General features: G+C 41.8%; 1 protein-coding gene across 9 annotated transcripts in view; it reads right to left on the minus strand.

Annotated features, from left to right (window-relative positions):
* Positions 1–15,025, minus strand: part of USP6NL (USP6 N-terminal like) — a 136,102-nt gene that overhangs the window by 71,385 nt on the left and 49,692 nt on the right. Inside the window, exon 1 of one of the 9 annotated variants that reach the window (XM_081022748.1) lies at positions 10,959–11,379. The exons of 7 other annotated variants lie outside the window; for them this stretch is intronic. In XM_081022748.1, the coding sequence (XP_080878874.1) occupies positions 10,959–11,019 (61 nt within the window). In that variant the 5' untranslated portion in view covers positions 11,020–11,379. Of the gene's footprint in view, positions 1–232; positions 335–10,958; positions 11,380–15,025 lie in introns of those variants that run through there. One more of the 9 variants, XM_081022749.1, reaches the window with a different exon arrangement.

Raw genomic sequence — 15,025 nt, forward strand, 5'->3', positions numbered from 1 at the left:
GACCAACAACACTCCCCCCCAGGTGAAAACTATACACCAGCGGACAGCAACTAGAGGCCATTGGGCTAAGCCTGGCTCTCTGAAGAGTATCACTTGGCTCTCATTTCCCTAGAAGCAAAAAAGCATGGTCCCTGTGGCAATGGGATTTGGCAGCAGGCCACTGTGGTTCTAGGGGCCGGTTGTGTGTAGCTGTGAAGGAGCCTTCTATCTGTTAAACAAACGAGCTGATTACCATATATATATCCTACTCTTTCCTGCAGGAACCTCAGAGTACCATATGCAAGTTGTCCCATTTTATCCTCAAAATAGCCTTGCAAAGGAGATTAAACTGAACATTAGTGACTTGTCAAAGCCCAAACAATGAGCTTCTTTGGAAAGGAGACTTGGACCAAGAACTCTCCCAGTGCCAAACGTAATACATCAGCAGCTACACCACAATTACTTGGTACATTCCAGAATGTGCCAAAAGTTAAAGGAACACACCACATAATAAGCAACAAAATCAGGCAATTATCTACTATTCATCCTACATTAACTGCTAAAGCTAACCTGTGCATGGTTAAGATTAAAAAGTTGACAATCGGGCGTGCTATCAAATAGGCAAGCATTAAATTTATCAAAGGTTCTATTCTTTTCAAGGTGAAAAGCTCTCCATTCATTTCATAACCTTCTAGCATGCAGAAAGAAATCATTACTATGCTTTGCTAAAGCAGACTCTGTTCAGAGAACAAAGGTGATAGCAACCTGCCTTGTTCTCACTTGCATCTTACTTGTTGTTATGCTGCTGCCCAAAGTGTTGATTCCAGAGTAATAACTATTCATCTTGTCACCTAAAACTCTATTTACTTTACGTGTCACAAGGCTAACTGGACTGATTACAGCCAAACAAGTTGATTGTTGCAGCTGGAGGCAGCTGGAGGAAACTCCTGCTGAAAATTGCGTTAGAAAATGATGGGGTGAGGGAAAGAGGCGGAAACAAAACATGCCTAGGGCCAGTCAGCAGTTTCACTCCCTGTTCTTCAGGAAGTGGAAAGCTCGCGTCACTTTTTCTGGGGTCAGCTTCATTTCGTGGAATATTTCCATTTATGTTCAAAATGAAGGAAAGGAAAGGAAAGAGAGAGAGAGAGGGAAGACCTGAATGCAAGTAATGCCTTTCCCAAAGAAGGATCAGGGATACCCTGGGTGTCAGGGACTCGGGAGCTTGAACCAGAAACCTCCTAGTCTCAGGGTGGGATTTAGCTTAGTGGGCTCCCTGGAACTGAGGGCTCAGGCTTACTATATTCCTGGCAGAATTAGTCTGATCATATATTTTCCAGGATATTGGAATCAGTGAGAAATTTTCCGGCATCTATTTTTCTGGAATATCCGCATCTCTGATTCTCTTTCCATCTTGTACATATCAGCCCAGGTTGAGAGGGGGGAACTGTGAAAAATAAGCTCATGTGTAGACCTCAAAGATGACAAACACAAGAGGTTGCAGCCATGGAAATTCTCCCGTATCCAACACCCAGTGTTAGAAACTGAAATTTAAAAGCTATTCACCATACGGCCCCTTAAACCTAGGTTACAGGCACACTAACAAAATGTTTAGGTGCCTCCCACTGCTTCTTTTACAACATTACAAAGCTGAAAATGAATTGTGTATATTGACAGCTCCAGCTAAAATCTGACTCGTGCCATAGAATAACAACACAATCCCTGCTGCTAGACACCAGCCAGATGGTGGAGACATCAGGCACCATCCTGGCACCCAGGCATCTTCAATTGGTCGTAAGTGGCCAATAGCCAGGTGCAAAATGTGCCCGGCACCTGGCTAATTCTGAATGCTGCCAACATCCTATATAGGTCATCAGGTAGGAAATACTACCTGTAGTTCAACAAGTTTAGCAGAAGCCTGCATACATGCTTCTGCACAGTGAGCCTTGCTTCTTTTTCCCACACTGATGGGACTCCCCCTTTCTCTCTTGACAGTTACATACTTGGCGGGAGCAAGAGGGAGGTCATCAACTTAAGCTCTGCTCCTGGACCTTTTAAATGAAGCAACTTCTTCTATGCTCACATCCACTCCATATATTTAAAGTACTCCTATGCCACTTGGACAGTCATGACTTCTCTCAAAGAATCCTGGAAACTGTAATTTGCTGTGGGTGCTGAGAATTGTAGCTTTGTGAGCGGTCTCCTAAAGATTCCTGCATCGCAGGGGGGTTGAACAAGATGACCCATGGGGTCCCTCCAACTCTACAATTCTGTGACGCCATCAATTCTAAGTATAGTGTAAAGATAAAGCTAAAGGGACCCCTGACCATTAGGTCCAGTCGTGGCCAACTCTGGGGTTGCGGCGCTCATCTCACTTTAGTGGCCAGCATGACTAAGCTGCTTCTGGCGAACCAGAGCAGTGCACGGAAACGCTGTTTACCTTCCCACCGGAGCGGTACCTATTTATCTACTTGCACTTTGACGTGCTTTCGAACTGCTAGGTTGGCAGGAGCTGGGACAGAGCAACGGGAGCTCACCCCATCGCAGGAATTCGAACCGCCGACCTTCTGATTGGCAAGTCCTAGGCTCTGTGGTTTAACCCACAGCGCTACCCGCGTCCCTTAAGTATGGTGTATACATGACCTTTAACTTAACAAGAGTCCTAATTGTAAAGTTCAGAGAAAAACGTTGCATGAAATGAGTATGACGACAGCTCAACAAAAATAAATAGGGCTGTTTCCCAAGTAGGGCTTAAATTCAGAGTAGGGATACCTTTTCAGTCCAAAGGTGGAATTCCATTGTGGGCAACCTTTGAGAGAGGGTGGGGCACATGCCAGTGGTGGGTGGAGCCAGAAGCAAAAGCAAAAGCAGGTTGAGCAACAGATGCAAGACTCACCTCTGTGCACAGTAATGTGCATTCCAACCACATGAAAGTGTCTCTCTCGCTCTCTCTCGCGCACTCTCTCTCTCTCACACACAAACTCACACACACACACACACACACACACACATTATACATGCAAGAAAGAAAACGGCGGCACAACATTTCAAGAACACACTTCAGGCACTCAAAGTGGGGTGCAGAGTGAGTATAGTGAGAAGATGTGACCTAAGAGAGTCCTGGAGATCAACATTTGGCTTCCAGGTCTGTGAATACCCAATCCTGATTTAAATAGATGTGCATTCCCAACAAGACCTACTGAATCAATGGATGCTTAAGTGGTTTCCCCCATGTTTTAGTCCCCAGATATTGTTGGACAACAACTCCCTCCATCCCTGGTGGCCATTGGTCAAGCTGGCTTTGGAGGAGGAGCTTGCAATCCAGCAACATCTGGGGACCCAAGATTCGATAACACTCCGTGTTCGAAGATATATAGGACAATACTGAAGACTATTCTTCCATCCAACACACGTTTCCACAAAAATATTGCTTATTTGTAAAATCTATTTGTCTCATTCTCTGGTTTCAAGATACTTGAAGAGATGTACAACATAAATCACCATCAAAGTAATCAATTAATCAAACCAGCAATCGTACTATAAAAAAAGATATAGCCAAAGACATAAATCTTAAAGTAATTTTCAGAGTAAAATTTAAGCAGCAGCATTAAGTAATAAAAATCCAACGGCTCAGAAATGCCTTCCTTGATTAAAAAAGTATTTATTTGATCGTGAAACAAGTTAGGTGGACACCAGCTGCATTTGGGAAGACGTTCCAGATAGCGGTGTCATTAATACAAAGCCCTGTTGGATGTCTCAAGACATTTAACCTGATTTTAATAAGGAATGTGGATCAGAGATTTCACTTATCATAGTGAATAAGTTAAAGCAATTGCTCAAAGCAGCAGTCCCAGATCCCTTTCTCCTCTCACCTCAGGAACATCTAACAATTTAACAGACACCATGAAGGCTTATCAAGAGTGTTCTTGTTCCTGCAACCTTAGCAGCCAGCAGCATGGAGTCAGCAAACTCCCACAATGATGGGCAGGCACTGTGTCCCTTTCTTTGGTAATTCTAAATACTGCTGGGAGAAAAGAGGCAGAAATGTGACGGTGGTTGTTTTCAGTAGCAGCCACCCATGTAATGCAGGACCCAGGCAGACATCAGAGATGAGCTGGTTCGCACAACACAGTAAACCCAACTGTGACTTAGGGAAACTTCACAAATGTGTGGGAGTCTGGAGAGGAGCCCACAGCCATTCTGCATCTCCCCGTTCTTTTTCACTTCTGTGTCACGATAAATTAATCCAAGGTTTGGCTTAATGTGTCATCGTAACTTGCACTCCAACTGTGGTTAGTGATGAGGTATCTTAACCACAGGCTTGGACAGCATGCTAAGCCACACTTTGATTTAACTCAGTGCAGTGTAACAGTAAAAAAGACTGCAGAGGAGCAAATTAGCCCCTCTCTTGGAGCTGACATGCCATCTCTCCCCACCCCCCTCCATCCCAGTCAAGTATTTGTTGTTGTATTCGTTTTCATAGAATAAACTCTGCAGGGCCTAGAATTCTTTTTCCAGGTGCATAAAAATATTCAGAACTGGTGGTATTACAGAAATAATAAATGCCCTTTGCTGGAGAAAAAGATGCAGAGGTTAAAGCTTGGCATGCTACCTTTTGTAGCTACATATTCTCCCACACGGTAATGCTAAGAAAGATTTGCCTCTTGTAAGTGAAGCAGAGCATGAACAGAGTTACAAATCTGTATCCATTGAATCCTTCCAAGTTCTGCTCTCCCCTGTTGTGCTCCACCTTGTGAGCAGGCAAATTGTATGTATGAGGCCACTGGCTAACTCTGTTTAACAGACTGAAGGTACATCAAGGTCCAATTTCAAACTACAGTCAAACCTCATTCTGCGTCTGCGTCCGCCTCCGCTTGCGTCCGCTTCAGTGAACATCCGCGACAAACTCAGAAGTACCAGAATGGGTTACTCCCGGGTCCACTGCTCGTGCATGCGCAGAAGCGCTAAATTGCACTTCATGCATGCGCAGATGCAGCACTTCGGTGTGCATCATTTTTGGGTTGCAGCGGGGCCTCCAGATTGGATCCCCGCCATAACCCGAGGTTCCACTGCAGTTCATTTGCATGATGAATTTATTTACAGCTAAGAAGAGAGGTTCCTCTCTCTCTCTCTTTCAGATGTGGGCATCCTTTGGGGCAAATGTGCCCCACTTACAAAGCGTGAGATGGTACCACTCCAGTACATGCAGCAGCACTTATCAGAACTTCACCAGTGACTCTACACACCAACCAAACATTCTCCTTAACACCACATTAAATACAATCCAACAAATGTGAGAACGTAAGAGCCAGAAGCATCAGGCCAGTGTCCCATCTGGTCCAGCATCCTGTTCTCAGTGACCAACCAGATGCCTATGGAAAACCTGCAAGCAGGATCTGAGTGCAAGAGCACTCTTCTCTCCTGGGTTTCAAACAACTGGTATTCAGAAGCATACTGCCTCGGACAGTAACCAGCCAAGTTGATGGTTATCACTGCTTCTTGTGGGAGTGAATTCCATAGTTTACTGTGTGAAGACAAAATGTCTGTCCTTAGTCTTCCAATGGGTGTTGGTGAATTCTAATGTTATGAGAATTTAAAAAAAATTGCCCCAACATGCATCACTTTACACTTGCTTGCACTAAATTGATTTGCTTTTTTATTGCCCATTCACGTAGTCTGGAGATGTCCTTCACAAGCTTCTTTTGTCCTGAAGGTCCCAGGCCTCAGAGAGGTTAGGCTGGCCTCAACTAGAGCCAGGGCTTTCTCGGCTGCGGCGCCAATCTGGTGGAACGCTCTGTCACAAGAGACTAGGGCCCTGCGGGACCTGACATCTTTCCGCAAGGCCTGCAAGACAGAGTTGTTCCACCAGGCCTTTGGTCAGGGCCCAGCCTGACTCCCTCCTCTGGCAACCTGCACAGAACTTTACTTAACGGTTGCCATTAATTTGATTTTAATTAATTTTTATAATGAAATGTTTTAGAATGTTGGATTATTTGATTGTTTGATTATTTGTTTGTTGTTAGCCGCCCTGAGCCTGGCTTTGGCTGGGGAGGGCGGGATATAAATAAAATTTATTATTATTATTATTATTATTATTATTATTATTATTATTATTATTTATCAGCCCTGAGCAAGTTAGTATCATCAGCAAACTTGACCACTTCACTGCTTGCCTCTAACTCTAGATCATTTATGAACAAGTTAAAATACTGAGACTTGGGGGGCCCTCCACCTCTGACATCCCTCCCTACTAATTTGTACCCTGTGTTTCCTGTTACTTAACCCAAAGTTTTCAACCTTTTTAAGTCTGTGGCTTCCTTAATCAACTACATTCTTTCTCCGGCACCCCTGTGGGGCTCAGGAGCCCAGTTATGTCACCCTCCCCTTGCAGAGTGTTCCCTCATCCTCCTCTACCCTCTCCTTGGGTCCCTTGTCTTTGAGCTGCACCCCCAAAGAGATAAGCCACTCAGAGCCACCATTCGCCTGAGGAGCTTATAGCAAGGGCTGCTGCAATAAACAGCTGTGCAAGTCTTTGGGGGGCAGAGACACATGAGGGCATCCGAGGAGGGAGAAAAGAAGGACAAAGGCCAGTATTGCCTGCAGCACCCCTGACCATCGTTCAAGGCACCCCAGGATGCCACCACACTGGTTGAAAACCACTGATTTAACCCATCTTTGATCCACAAGAGGGCATCTCCTCTTATTCCATGACTGCTAAGTTTACGCAGGAGTTTTTGGTGAGATACAACTTAAGTCGTATACATGTTTGCAGAACACACAGATTGCACATTGGGAAACTACTTAAATGAGTAACTTTTCTGGATGATTTAAAATCAGCCCACCCTAAGGCATACACTAAGGAAAAGACTTGACCAGAATCACAACAAAGCAAACCCCAAATACTCATGTTTTACAAGTCTAATTTAAAAATCTGGGGTAAAAAATATTTAGAATATGCAGTGTATTGTTGTTTTAAGTGAAAGATTTGTAACAAGATCCTGCTTTCTTTTCCCTATGGCATGTGGAACAGTAATAAAATCTGACATGCCCCATAGCGTTTGATAACTTGCTACATTTATCACACACAAAAATCACACACTCAGAGACATGAAATAATCCTCCTTACTATTGGCAATCATCAACGTAAGCTTTCTTGCAAGCCACTTTGACAGTTTAATTTTATGCTAATCCAGCCTCGCATGAGATTTATTAAAAGCAACAAGAAATTGACAGAAATTAAAGTATGCATTAAGAGAAGTTGGGAGGAGGGAAGAATTCCATTCTAACATATGAAAATGATTTACATGTTTTCAAATTTGGTATTAATCAGTTTTCAAAGCGCCAGATCTAGACCTTGAAGTCAAGTATAAAAAGTTTCTGCAAAAGCAATGTTTTCTGACTGGTGAGTCAGGGTGGTTATAGTATTATGGCACCATAGTTTTCCGTTTGCAGCTCCTACTTAAGAAAAGAGAGACAAGAAAAGCACAGATTTTATTTACTTTTCGTAGATGCACCAAAGTGGAGATTTGAGCAGATGCAGCTTCTCTTACTCCTACGTGACAAGTTGCACCAGTCCAAATTCCCTCTTGGATGCAACTATTAAAAGGCACAGGAGCCATATCCTCCCTCGCATCTAAGTCACTCAAGAAGCAGCAGGAGAAACATGGCCAGTATAAAGTGAAAGTACTAAAGAGAAGTGGCTCCCATGTTGAATGCAAGGTTAAAATACAGGTCTTGGAGGTGGAAAAGAGGTTGAGGATTATGTTTTCTTAAACCTCTTTCCTCTTGTTATTTCTGTCATTCTATAGAAGAGATACTGGACCAATTCAAAAACGCTCTACCAAGATCAGCACAGCTGTAAACAGCATACAAGAGATCCACAGTCAGCAGTTTGGCAGCTGTCTGTAACTACTGTGCGAGTGATCTCACAGCCACCCACACAAGCCATGCCCTCTGGGATGGAGAGCTACTGCAAAAGCTCCAAAGCTTTTCCTAAAACCAATACATAAACTCGGGCAAGTTTGGTTGGATTGACAGTTATGAATCGAGCCAGAGGATCTCTTTGCAGATCACAGTCTATTTTAAATTAGTTACGAGAAACATAGTGCGTACTTAATTGGGCATTTGTTGTTGTTGTTGTTGTTGTTGTTGTTGTTGTTGTTGTTTTAAGAGCTTCAATTTAGCCTCCTTGCTTATTTAGGAACCAAAAGCAGCAGTCTGGGCATTAACTGGAAGATGGGGCTATTTTCTAAACAAAGGAGACAGCAAAACCTGTATAAAACCACACAGAGATAGCTAGCTAGCTAGATAGATAGATAGATAGATGATAGATAAGATAGATGATGGATAGATATCTCTTTCTCTCTCAGACACAGGTGCATGCGCGCGCGTGCGCACACACACACACAACATATTATTCCAAATCTCCTAACCATGGGACAGTTACATCAGTACCATGCTTCAAGTTTGTCCTCCCCTGCCTCAACTATTATTCTGACAACCTTTGTTCCATCATTTAAACTTACTGCTGCAATTTAATAAAATGAGTTCTTGGTATCAAAGTATGGAGATTTTAGTTTTTCAAATCTTACTAAAAGGGCAAAGATTAAGAGTCGTCACAATTCCTTTCACTTTGATTCTGCAGACATGACTGTTAAACAGGGAAGTATTCTGTAATTATTCACTGCTGCTTAATAGAGAAGGTAAAAAAGGACTAGAAAGATGCTGTTTGCTATTCCTTCTAGGTACAAACACAGCAGCGCAATATGGAGAGGGCTTCCAGTACCCCCAATTTTGCCCATTGCTTTCCCTTGCACCAGACTCTTACTAGGAACCACCACAGACACTAGTAGAGCTGTATGATGTACGTAAAGTAGCTCCCCAATATAGAACAGAAAAGGCTGCAATTGGGTAACCCTGCCTGCAGACACCAAGCCTTGCCATAGCCTGGGCAAAATTCCTTCTGCAAAGACCCTGGAGCAGAGACACAGAGCTCAGGCACCAGGCAACAAGGAAGCCAGAAGCACCCAGTTGTTGACCAACACTTATACAAGAAAAGGGTAAAGGACATTGTTCTTAATTACCCAAGATGTGGGGCAGGATATTTAAGCGGCTGAACTATTACAAAATGCTTGCTAAGAGAGGAGAAAGATGATTTGCACACTCTGGTCTCAAGTACAATTGTCAAATCTCCCTAAGTATGAACTTTTTGTGACACTTCCAACTTCTGAGGGAAAGTGAAGTAATTAGTAGTGAACAGTGTCTTGTTCTAGTGTACAGGCCAAAGGAGGGGGGGGAGAGATATCTTCCTCCAGTGACTCATTTGGGACTGCAGGGGTTACCTAGCAGTCAGGAAATTGAAGATCATTTTTTATTTCCCATCACATCATTCAAATTCCTTCTTGCTTCTACATTCCACTGTGCAGAGTTCATACACTTAAGCCACTGAGACTGCAGGCCCTTATAAACAGATGTTTGTCTTCTGCAACATCACTTTGAAAAAGTTCTTACAAGTGATTAAAATAACAACTCGGGACATTTGCCAAAGGCACAGAATGCAGAATCCTTGCTGAAGCTGGGGTTTGAATGGGAGACAGCTCCTTAGAGCAGCTATGAATCACCTTCAGATTTGCAGGATTTTGTTTTTTATTAGAACTAAAGGTCCATCAACCAGAACAGAGTGCAAAAGCAAAAGCTAGATACTGCAACAGGACGCAAAATAATGATGCAAGGGGTTCAGCTAATTACCCGATATAACCCATGAGATACACACTGGGTTAAACTGCAGATCCAAGCAGAAACCTGCAGTTGAATTGCTATAGACCAGTGATTCTACAAGAATTCATAACTGACCAGAAGGGCTGCACAAAGGCCTAGACAAATGCAATCAGTTAGTAATTTTAGAATGTATTTTAATTAATTGTCTGTGATTTTATGTACACTGTGCTATTTTTACTTGTTGTTAGCCACTCTGAGCCCGGCTTTGGCCGGGGAAGGTGGGATATAAATAATTTATTATTGTTGTTATTATTATTATTATTATTATTATTAACCCTATATAACAAGTAAGGAACACAGAAGCTGAGAAATAACATAACAAAACTGATTTATTTTTATTTTTTACTTTGTATTATTGAGTAATAAAGTGACACCTTTGAAATCTACTGCAAATGGTTTTGATATCCAACAGCAACATGTGCTCTACCTTCTGCCTGCCCTGACCTTTAGGAAAGAATGGATATAGGTAAGATAAAATATACTCATAGAAGAGGATCTTTTCCTTCTACAGTTACTTCTGTCATTCCTCCACCAATAGCTTAATAATACTTCCACAGAAACACTAAGAAATATGAGCGAAAAGTCCATGCCCTGTAGTGCAATCAAAAGTTAACTATTCTACAGTGTTATTGCTCACTAAAACCATCCATGTTAGCAACCAAATGTACATGGACATTATTTCAGTTTCAACCTTAAAATCAAAATTCAGTAAGTCTACTCAGCACAAAACAAAAATGGCCCATTGGCTGCTTAAACCCAGCCACAGAAGACATCTCATCCAGATAAAAATATTTTAAAGTGTTTTAAAGATGTATGAGTCTATATATTACTACAGCTGCATGTTCATGATATCACCAAGCAACATGCTTAAAACCCCCAGAAATTATTAAAATGGCTATTGCACTTAAAATCGTGTTTTATCTTTGTAAGTCAATGGTAATTAAATAAAGTTACATTTTCTAAATTTCTAGTGCAAGAGCGCAATTTTTTAAAAATATCAGAATGCTCACTTAAAAGTGGGAAACAGAGCCTATGTTATGATCTATCCTAACAACTTTTACTTGAATGAAGTCCTGTTTATTTTTAAAGAAAGTGACCGGGAAACAGATGCCTTTTAAGGACTGAATTGCAGTGTGCCATTTTCTCAAACTTGCAAAACACAAACAGCAACAAACCATAGCTTGCATTCTGATATGATAGTTTACCCTTTTTTAAGTTTGCTTTTCTTCTCCCGTTGCGAGTGTTGCTTACAGCTTTGGTCCTCATTGAGCAAGATCCTTTGTTTTCAGATCACCACATAGTGTAACAATGCAAGGCCAGTCCCGTTCATGCAACTCGAAAATCCGAAGCAAGAAGGATGAAGAATACATTCCTTTGCTTTGCTGCAAATGATGGTTTCAGATAAGCCAGCCAGTTTGAATTCTCATCTTTTCACATTTGAACACCAAGCCCAATGCAGTCAACTTTACAGGCTACAGATTTTCGAAACAATGGTACTGTTTGTTGAAAGCAAAGTGTCTTTCAGGAGACATGCAAGTATTCTCCACTCCAGCCTACACTCCCAGCATTCCACTCCAGAAGAAACAAAAAGATGTCAATAAACTGTTTCACACAAAGACAGATGAAGCATATCAAGGACAGCAGTGTTTGCAGCAGAGAATACCAACTGGCATTTTCCTTGGCTACAGAGTATTTTAGTTGAAATTGTTAAATATCAACACAGATCAGAATGTTCCTGTTCAAAGAGTGATGTTTGTTTGAAACAAACTTAGCAAAGAGGAACCTATGAAATTACAACCCCGCTTTCTGGCTGTGTTTTAGCTGGAAGCCTCCAGACATTCCATACTGAGCACTGCTGCACAGCGATACCCTCCTGGTTTTCATTTCTATGGATTGAAATCATTTCTCTCTCTTCAAACATGCAAAGCACTAGCCTCCTTAGGTGTTAACCTAAATTATTACATGTCAATGCACCAAGAGGCTTCCTTATATAGTACCACAGGGCCAATACTGAGAAATGAAGCAAAGAACCACTGTGTTTTTATAGACATATAAAACCACACGCACAGAAGCAGACAATAAAAATGGTCCAGACATTCAGCAATGAACAAAAGCAGGAGGTGCTGACATAATGCAGCAGCAGTGGTAGGAGCTGCAATTTGCTTGCCTTCCCAAACAGAGTAGCATTGTCCTTGGTGGTTATGTAAGTGGTCCATAAAACATAGGTTGGGTGTCTGGATTCAAACTCTGGTGGTCAACCAAGTGACCATTTTTGAAGTATAATGTCAGTTATAGTAAGGTAGCAATTAAGGACAGCTCGCTAAACCAGTCAAGAACAACAATAGCAAGTCTGCTGTTTATCACAGATATACTGAGTAAAAAAAAGTCACATGTCAATGATAACCAAGACAAAGATTACGATATCAGGGTGGTTACTCTATTCATTACAGTATCAGCTGGTGAGCATGGTTTAAATCCAGCTGCTTTGGTTGCCCACACCAGTTCCCAGCAGGAGAAATGGAATGAGCAGCCAACACAGAATCAAACCCCACACCACCACCCATCCATCTGCCAAGATCACTCCCATCAGAGTACTATCACCTGACTGACAGGTGTGGGTGTGGGTGGGTGGGTGTATTTTTAAAAGTGGTCAGGATTGCCCCACACCACAGGCCACAGGCTCCCCAAGTTCTAACCTAAAATAAGCTGGCTTAAAAACAACAACACCTGAGATGTTTCAACTGTAACCCCTTGCTGACTATCCTGGGACATTTGCAGGCTAGATAACTCCACCATTGTTCATCTGATAATTTAAACTAGAATGAACAAGTGTCTTAGGAAAAGCCTGATCTTGAGAGAAAGATGCTAACTCGTGGCAATTTATTCCTATCGCTGAATGCCCGCTTGAATACAAAAACAATATCAGAATATAAAATTTAGTTCCCTATGCTATTATAACTGATAGCACAGACCAGCCCACATTCCTGCCAGCATACAAATGGGTTAACTGTAAATCAAACAAGAACTCACTTGGCTCCAGTGCATATTTGTCTCCTTATTTCCTGTTTCCAAGTTCACGTTTAAACATCTATGAGATCACCTCTCTCCATCTTCCCCCCCTCTACATTTATATAATAAACAAGCTGGGAACTTTGTAAACCCACCTATCTTCCTCTTTAGCTATTTTCCATGGCTCCTAAGGACACAGCAAAGATCATATCAGTGACATAATCATAACAATGACATGATTACTCTTTATACTACACAATCAATGCTCATTAATTTAAATTAAAATTACTGTTTAATTTTACAAGATAAGAAATAAAATTGTTGGAATATGCATGGTAGTTTCTTGCCCAAAAAATGTGCTACATTTTCTTTGGGGAAGAAATTAGATCTGAATAAGACCATTACTTTCCACACAAAGATCCATGTACTCTTCCAATTTCTCCAACACAGTTGCTTCTTCTTCATCACCCCAGACAGCCCCAACCGACCCTTTTCCCTGCTTCCCCAGCAACACAACTGAAGGCCTCATTTTAGGCGTTCTGAATAGAGAGTATCACTTTGCTTACTTCCTTAACCCATCAGCTATTCCTGGCTTCTTTTATGTTGAAGGGGGAAGAGATCACAGGTAGTCATCAGAAAGAACATATTCAAAGGCCCTTGCCAGATGAGAGAGCAAACCTAAGCTGGAAGTTTTTCTCCACCACTCACAGTGCTAGAAATCAGGGTCATTCAATGAAGATGGATGTTGGAAGATTCAGGACAGACAAAAAAGTACTCCCACACAGAGTACACAGTTAAACTATGGAGTTTGCTCCCACAAGAGGCAGTGACGGCCACTAACTTGGATGTCTTTAAACAGAGTTTACACAAATTCATGGAAAGTAAGATTATCAATAGCCCTGGTGGCTGTGCGCTACCAGCAGTATTGAATAAAGCATGCCTCTGAATACCATTTGCTGGGAAGGACAAGTTCTGCTGGGCTCAGCTTCTGCTACTGGACTCCCCATAAGCAACTGTTTGGCCACTGTGGGATTAGGATGCTGGACTAGATGAACCTTTGATGTCATCCAGCAGAGCTCTTATTATATTATTATGGAAAGCTTTTATAGGGATCCTGTAGTATCATATGATCCACACTGACCTGTTGTCAGTCAGTGGTTTCCTTCCTGGCTAGTCTTCCTGCAGTTCCAACCTTCAGCCAGAACTGGCTATTGATACCCAGGCTGTATTACTCCCTGACAACTCTCTGCTTCAAGAGCTGTCATATAGACTTGTAACAACAACATCAACAACAATAATTTCATTATTTGTCCCCCCTCCCATCTGGCTACATTTCCCCAGCCACTCTGGGCAGCTTCCAGCAGAATATAAAACAATACCAAACAGTATTCTAGCATGGAGAAGGCAGTGGGAAGGACAATACATTTTATTATTATTTGTAAGGCTGTTTCGTCAATGATTTATTATTATGAGTCACATGCTGGGTCCACAACTTAACCCAACTGAAAACAATGCTAAATATAAATGTGTGTGAAGATACTGTAGGAATGTCAAAGATAATCAGGGAGGGTGGGGTAGGTGAAGGGAAGGTGAAGCTGTGTATATAAACAAGGAAAGGCGAGAGATTTAGATCTGCCTGCAGGGAAGAAACTTACTTCCATGCAGAATCAAATTTCACTAGAGCAGCAAGTTGACAGCTCTAAGATTTCCTGGGAGATTCTGCATATTGGATTGGTGCGAGAGAGATACACAGTGTCTGCAGGACAATTTAATAATGCTGTTATAGCAAAATGTCACTAAAGCAGTCAGTGCATATTGTCACTGACAATGTTGTCATTGCTGAAAAACATTTTTGTTTTTAGATGCTTTGAAAAGCTGATGTGAATTTAAATCCATTTTAAAATTTAGCTTCTTGGTGCTTTAACGCTTTGTATATTTCCCTCCTAAATTTATGGTTTTATCTTTCTGTAAACCATTTTGAGGGGTTTTACAATCAAGCAGTGTATAAATTTTATGAAATAAAATAAATAAATAGATGGCCTCCAAGCATACATGGCGGTGGGGTGGGAGAGGAAAACAGATGCAAACTTTATGGTTCTTTCATGTTCAAGTGGCAGCACACTATCATGATGTCTGAACAGAAAGGAGCAGAATCAAGGTGTGGTACTTCCTGTGCAACCCTCTTTGGATGCTGCAATTGCTTCTTGGGAGAACAGCAATGACAAACCTAGACAGCATCTTAAAAAGCAGAGACATCACCTTG

Source organism: Podarcis pityusensis, assembly GCF_964106645.2.
Source record: "Podarcis pityusensis genome assembly, chromosome: 10".
Lineage (NCBI taxonomy): Eukaryota > Metazoa > Chordata > Lepidosauria > Squamata > Lacertidae > Podarcis > Podarcis pityusensis.